The sequence below is a fragment of the Malus domestica genome, chromosome 08 (genome assembly GCF_042453785.1).
Source record: "Malus domestica chromosome 08, GDT2T_hap1".
Lineage (NCBI taxonomy): Eukaryota > Viridiplantae > Streptophyta > Magnoliopsida > Rosales > Rosaceae > Malus > Malus domestica.
The window spans coordinates 5,659,506-5,667,295 of record NC_091668.1 but is presented as its reverse complement, the minus strand read 5'-3'; the positions used below and the strand labels follow the sequence as shown (position 1 = coordinate 5,667,295).

At 38.2% G+C, this 7,790-nt stretch overlaps 1 protein-coding gene across 1 annotated transcript; it reads left to right on the top strand.

Annotated features, from left to right (window-relative positions):
• The first annotated feature begins 5,682 nt into the window (after window positions 1-5,682).
• LOC103441008 (transcription factor MYB87-like) lies at window positions 5,683-7,086 on the top strand. Its single transcript, XM_008379710.4, has 3 exons — window positions 5,683-5,915; window positions 6,055-6,184; window positions 6,298-7,086. Exons 1-3 carry the CDS (start codon window positions 5,771-5,773, stop codon window positions 6,863-6,865), a joined length of 843 nt encoding a protein of 280 aa, XP_008377932.3. The 5' UTR covers window positions 5,683-5,770; the 3' UTR covers window positions 6,866-7,086.
• Window positions 7,087-7,790: the final 704 nt, after the last annotated feature.

The following is a 7,790-nucleotide window of genomic DNA, read 5'->3' as shown; positions in this document are numbered from 1 at the left end:
CAATTTTAAACCACTTAGACTTAGATAGGATTTTTTATTTTATTTTTTAATTTCATTAAAAAAAAACCGTCTAGCCCCGCCTGGGCCGCCTAGAGCCCATCGGATTTTTCCAACCGATTTGCAAGAGAATGCCTCAGCTCATCACCGCCTATGCCGTTTTTTAGAACATTGAATAGAAGTACAAACTCCTACTTTTTTTTTTGGGCCAAGGAAATTATTATTAACTACAAAAAAAAAAACATATTTACATACGAAAGGCCTAGAACATAAACAAGCAAAGATGGGCTAAACACCAAACTAACAAGAGGTCAACCAAACAACTAAGGCCCAAAAATAGAAAAAACAAAAAAGCCAAGAAGTCCGCTGCTACTGCCTCCTCCAGCACTGTGCTCTAAACATGTGCAAAGCCATGCCCACCTCCAAACATCGCCTCGTCGATCTCATCATCCAATCCCAATATGTTATCCGATCACAACCAGAAAGTAAAGATAACCAACAACTGAAGGAAATCAGGCAGCTATCAAGAAAAAAAAAACCCATGAAACACCATGAGCAACATTGCCTGGCATGGGAGATGACAAAGAGAAGGTAACATGTCACATCCCAGACCGACTCCACCGTAGCACGATATTGTCTGTTTTAGGCCTCGACCACGCCCTCATGGTTTTGTTTCTGGGAACTCAGATGAGAACTTCCTAGTGGGTCACCCATCCTAGGATTGATCTCGCAATAACTCGCTTAACTTTGGAGTTCCAATGGATTTCGAAGCCAGTGAGTTCCCAAAAGACCTCATGTTATAGGAGGTGGACATGTACATATAAGACACATCACCCCCTCTCCGTTGGTCGATGTGGGATGTTACAATCCACTCCCCTTATGGGCCCGACGTCCTCGTCGGCACACTCGCACCACATGGCAGAGTGGCTCTGATACCATTATGTCACATCCCAGAGCGGCTCTGCCGCAACACAATATTGTCTGCTTTGGGCCCTGACCATGCCCTCACAGTTTTTTTTTTATTTTTTATTTTTTATTTTTTATTTTTTATTTTTTATTTTTTTTATGGGAACTCAAACGAGAACTTCCTAGTGAGTCATCCATCCTAAGATTGCTTTCGCCCGAACTCGCTTAACTTTAAAGTTCCAATGGAATTCGAAGCCAGTGAGTTCCTAAATGGCCTCATGCTATAGGAGGTGAGCATGAACATATAAGGTATATCACCCCCTCTTCGTTGGTCGATGTGGGATGTTACATAACTCCTAAGTCGGTTGAAGCACCAAAACTCTATGCACTATCTCCAAGGCAAGTATGGCTGAAGATAGAAACTCAGATGAAGGAAGAAAAGGAATGTCAGCAAGGTAAGAATAGGAGGGCAAATCAAGATAAGGAGGATAGAGAAAAAATAGTAGAAAGGGGGATAAAAGAAAAGAAAGAGGAAATTGGCAACCGACCCCAACCAAAGCTAGAGTCGATGCTACCGATTTTGAGCAAGATAACCCTCACACCAAAAGCAGGGAAGAACTCTCAAGCAGATAGAAGCTCTCTCACAGAAGGAGAGAAAAAGTCAATTGTACAAACCCCCACTTTAAAAAGTTCATTTAATTTGATTCACATACATGACTAAACAATGAAATTGTTTGATTAATATGAATAACTAAATTGTTTTTAAATTAAATGAATTCTTCTAAAATTGATATTTGAATAAGAATAAATAGAATAAACAATTATGATTATAATGTTTATGTAATAAAATAATGTCACATCAACATTAATCTACTTCTTATATATAAAGACTCAACAATATTATATATATCAGCAAGAGCTAAAGCTGACTGTCTTAATCTGAGTTCCAATTTACCATTTATTCTTACTAATTAGCCACCAATTTCTTGTCATTTGATTATTGCAAAGTTAGTGGGTTAAATTATTAACTACTAGGAGGTGAGGGATTGATGGGGATGAAACTTACACTAGGATGGATACACATAATTACTTTTCGTCGCTGTAGTAAAACATCATTTGCAAAATATGTTGTTAAGCAATGCACATTTTACGACTAATAAATAATTTTATAAGTGGAGCAAATCAGAGAGTATGGTTTTGTTCCTCTTTGGCTCCCTGTCCCTGCTGCTGACTACGTCCATATGTTGTGACGATAGCTTAGAACACATGTAGTTAATAAATAGGAGATTTATTGTTGATACTTTAAAATTTTAATTATGCACTTCCTATATGAGTATTTCTTTCTAAATATAAAAAGTTCGGGATGTATAATTATGTCAGTAAAATTAAACTAATAAAATTCGACCAATTAAATGACATTTGGACCTTCAATTTGGAACAAATATCGTATTTATGGTGTCCTAACCAATGTATCACTAGGGTGTAAGATTAATAACTAATATACGTATTATACTTTGAGAGGAGGTCGCACTTGGTGCGATGGCAAGTGCCTTCGTCCATGAGCGATAGGTCTCGAGTTTGAGACTTGGGAGCAGTCTCTCCATAAATAGGGGTAAGGCTAGCCAACATTCACCTCTCCCAGGCCCTGCGTAAAGCAGGAGCCTTGTGCACTCGGTACGACCTTTTATACGTATTATACTTTGAGTATACTAGTTATATCCTGTAACAGTGTTTTTGACACACTCTGACTTGGAATATCCACTAGGATTCCGAATTGAGCCTTGTTGGCCAACACCTAGAAGGTGACGAAGTCATGAAGTGTGATAATGTGGAAAAAGTGAATAAATTTAAACCTAAGAGTGCCTAAATACTAGAGTGCGCTGGTGAGCGGGAATGAACTCACTTCACACGTGACGTTAGAGCATAAGTAAAGTGCAGTAGAGTGGATTGAAAATCATACCATCGAAGGTAATCTCCAATACCAAGACTTGCCATGAATCCTCGTCGATACAAAAGCTCTACTACTAGACTTGGAGGGATAAAAACAAGAGTGAGTAGGCTAGAAAATAAAGCTTTAATAAAGACCGTCTAAACGATATAATCCCTCACCGTAACACCTGTTTAGTTTCCAGAAAAATCACACTACGTATAAGTATGAAATTAAAAGTATACTAACATTTCAGAAGTATACCACCACACAACATCTCATTAGCAATATAAATAATTATGAGCTTAATAACTCATACTAGCACGCCAGTCGGATTCACCTATGGTGACCTGTACGACTAAAACCATATCTCATCAATCAATGCTAGCTCATAAGTCAAAGTCACCTATAGTGACCTGTACGACTTATCCATATCTCATTAATCAATGCTAGCTCGTAAGTCGAAGTCACCTACAGTGACCTATATGACTTATCCGTATCTCATCAATCAATATCCCAGTAATATGTCAGCCGGATCCACCTCTTATGGCCTATACGACTTAACCCATAGCTCAACACATATCCCTGCACACGAGTCGGAACCACCTCTTATGGTCTGTACGATAAGCTGGGTGTAAATAATTACGCTCGAGTGCTATGATCACGTGAAGGCTATGCGAAGAATTGCAAGTCACCTACGAGTCAAAACCACCTACTATGGTTTGTATGACAGACTGGCTATGGTTTGTACGACAGACTGGCACCTACCTTGAATCCAAGGTGAGTGTGTGGTGTGGGAGGTGAACGATCACGTGAAGGCTAGGCCCTGTCCTCGGATGAGAGCACTAACACTGGGGTGCATGGTTATGAGCTATAAATGCATCTACTATGGCATGTACGACTTATAAACAACCTGTACGACAATGTCGGAGTTGCCTAAAACATAAATATAGTCATGCCATCACTCAATCGTTCCAAATAAAATTTAATTATAACCATGCATCCCACATTTCACAACATATACTCACCTGAACGTATCTGTGCATCATGCGTTCACCTTCGTACTTTAAAGCATTCACAATAATTATGCGCAATAATATACTTATGGACATACCCTAATGCAATCCAAAACTTAACCATATCGTAGTGCTTCCAAATATATATATATATATATATATATATATATATATATATATATATATAGATCAATAATGTGGCGTAAAATGCACGATCTATAACGCCCTACTCCCTAACTATTAATTTTCGGAGATAATTATCGATGACAAGCTCAACTAAACACTAGTTTAACTAACTATCAATACTTACAATTCTTTACTTCAATTTCTCGATCCTTCACCCAATGATTTATGACCAACATCCAATCACTAAATCATAAGGTTAAATCTCACATTTTCCACCAATGTCCCTCACATTGCACAATTTCTCAAACAAGGCTATTGTCTTAATTATAGTATTGCTGCATCTAACGTCTCGGTAGACTGCCTACGTACCCTAAACAAGGGTCAAGCCATTCGTAGTTCACATTAGTACTTCAAAGCATTCACAGTAATTATATGCAATAATCAATTTATAACCGTTGGTGGAATTATCAATCATATATATATATATATATATATATACACGATAGAAAGGAAAAGACCCACTTACTTGAAGTCCGTGCTACAACTCCCTAGCACGAATATCAAGACATCACGAACCATCGTCGCCTGTGACCAAGTTCAATTTGGCCGGAAAAGGCTCCAATTTCACTCAAACCCACCGAAACCCTAAAATGGGTGAACTTCGATTCTCCTTCCTCGGTGTTCCAACGCCTTTACAACCAGTTGGGTCTTGTTCCTGGGTCCAAGGGGAGTTAGTTAAGGGTGGTGGTGGGTGGTGAAACTCGTTGGATTGAATGAATCATCGTCGAAACCTCACGGGTCACCCGCACGATTTTACACGGTTTTTGGCCTAAAAATCTTCAAATTTAGATGGAGATAGAAGATGGGGTATTGTGGAATGGGTTGCAGGAGAGGGATGAGTGAAAATCACCTGAAAAATTGGTGGAAATGGTCGGAATCGAAACCGAGTTGCCATCGGTTTTGTCCACATGGATGGGGAAAAATTCCCCTTTTTTCTCATTGGGTGATGCCTTTTTTCCTCATTGGGTGATGCCTTTTTCCTTCCTTAACATTAATTAGTCAGTTTTCTCATAAGGTGGGAGTTTAACACTTTATAATCTAAAATATAAATAATCAATTTCAAACATTCGTAACTATACCGTTATAATCCGGATTCGCAAATGACTTTCGTCCATGCGTTTGAACCAACGAGTACTACACAAATACGCTAAAAGAAAAAGTCTTACGTTTCTCTAGACAATGGTCAATGCAAGTCAAAGTCCTTGCCTCTAGAGTATTTTCGTTAATTCCTTCGATTAAAATAAATAAAAACGTATATTCAGGGATGAGTTGTCACAATTTTAATATCACGTAATAATATTTTTCCGGTTAAAGCTTTTTGATGAGACAATATTTTAATTTACAGGAGTGAAACAAACTATATTAACAAAAGAATCAAATATTAAATCTCTCACTTACAAATAAAAAAAAATATCGTAACACCAAATTTGAACAGCAATTCATCTCCATGATTGAAAAAAAGACGAAGTCAAATACACATCCGTTTGACTGGTCATGTCTCTTCATAAGCAAGAAATAAGAATCATACATAAAATATTACAATTAAAATTGAAAAATATGGATATCCGTACAGAAGTCAAGCATTTTATTTATTTAATTATTTCAAGGTGCCACCATCTTTATAAACCCCCTCCTCCACCAAAACCCCTTACATTTTGCGTGTCTGATTTTTCCTCTGTCGTCTCGGTCCCTTCTGGTTGGTTCTTGGGGAGTGAGTGAGGGAACACAGTAAGTAACCATGGGACGCACTCCATGCTGTGACAAAGAGAACGTGAAGAGAGGTCCGTGGTCTCCGGAAGAAGACGCAGCTCTCAAGTCCTACCTCCAGTCTCATGGCAGTGATGGCACCGCCAGCAATTGGATTCATCTCCCCAAAAAAGCTGGTCTCTCTCTCTAAATCCGTCTTTTGAGCTCAAAGAATGAAAACTGTGGAGAAATGAGAAAAGGGTTTTGCAGCTTTTGCTTTCTTTGCCAATCTCTACAAAAAGTTCTGAACTTTATTAGTTTTTGTACCGTTTGTAGGCCTGAGGCGGTGCGGGAAGAGCTGCCGTCTGCGGTGGCTGAACTATCTGAGGCCAGACATCAAACACGGTGGCTTCACTGAGGAGGAGGACAGCATTATCTGCAACCTCTACAACCAGATGGGAAGCCGGCAAGTTTTCAATGTTTTTTTTTTTTAATATCTTAATTTATTATCCGCAACATTTAATTTGATCAGTATTTTCTAACTTATTTGCATTTTTTAAATTCCCCCAATTTTTTAAGATGGTCAGTCATTGCTTCTTACATGCCTGGAAGAACAGACAACGATGTGAAGAACTACTGGAACACCAAATTAAAGAAGAAGCTTTTGGGAGGAAAGATAAAGAATATCAGCAGCAAAGAGCCCACAATTGCAAACAATGCCAATTTTTTTGGAATCCCAGAAGCCGAGAAACCCCAAGACTCTGCCTTTTCGACGTCCGAACCCCAAGTTCCATCCACATTGCAGATGCTATATGATGTGAAGTCTGGACTTAGTGCAGATAACCAGACCATGAGCTTAAACCCTGATCAGTTATACAACCCCAAGCTCTCGGGTTTTTCGGATTTGGGTGCAAGGTCAAGGAGGAATTACAGCACAACTGTTTCATTGTCTCAGGAGGGATCAAGCATTTCGGATTCGTCTTCCATGGCTGGGAATCTTTATCTTGATCAGGATTCTGGATTTTTGATGGATTATGGATTTGGTGTGGCTTATGATAATAATGTCAACCATTATGGCATGTCCTTTGGAGACAAAACCAGTGAAGTTGGTCCAACTGGATGCACAGATTTTGGTGATTTCTTTTGAAGCTGAAATTTACAGGATTGATCTGAGTCAAAAGGGTTTGTAACAAATTGGGAAGAAATGAATTGGGTTAGAGAAAACAGAAGCAAAAAGCAGGGAATTCGGAAAGGAATTGGGGAAGGAAAATGGCTAACTAGCTAGCTAGAAATGCTTTAATTTTTTATCTTTCACTTTTTCTCGTTTTTATGGAAACATATAATGTTAATCAAATTTGTCTATGACTAGCTATGAACAATATGCATTAGTCTTCCATTCTCTCTATCTACCATTGTCACATCATCTGTGTATCTCTCACATCACGTAACTGGAATTCTGCGTGTTTGTGTTTGTGTGTTGAAGGTTTCAACTTTCTCAAATTTGCCATCGTTGGGTTCTGAGAAGTTTCTCAGCATGATGGCCTCAGCATGTTTGCCTGTTTCCTTTGTAGGTCAGAGGTCATGAAAGTTGTGTGGGAGTCTGGCCAATTCAAAGTTCATGTCCCTCTCAACACAATAACCATAAAAGATATTCTGCCCTAGCTGTGTTGATTTTTACAGTCATAAGAGTACATCATGTTTGCAAGTTTGGGACTTTGAAGTCGTAAAAATCAAAGGTTATATATGGTCAAGGAGTTATTTTAAAAAAAGGAAAAGAAATATTGTCAAGAAAGAAAAAAGTCATGAGAACTTTAACGAAAAGCTCTTGGTAATATTTATTTTAACGAAAAATCACATTTTTACACTAAAAAGTCAATTATGATACTATTTACTTTATTCTTTATTTTGTCTTTATCGTTAAAACTCAAAGGTTTTAAACCATTTTCATTAGTTTTCCTATTATTCGATTCTCAGATATTTCACCGTTTTCACCTTCCGTCCTACGAATACAGAGCCAAAAAAAAACAAAACTTGAGAAACAATCAATTTAGACCGAACTTTGCCAATCTTGC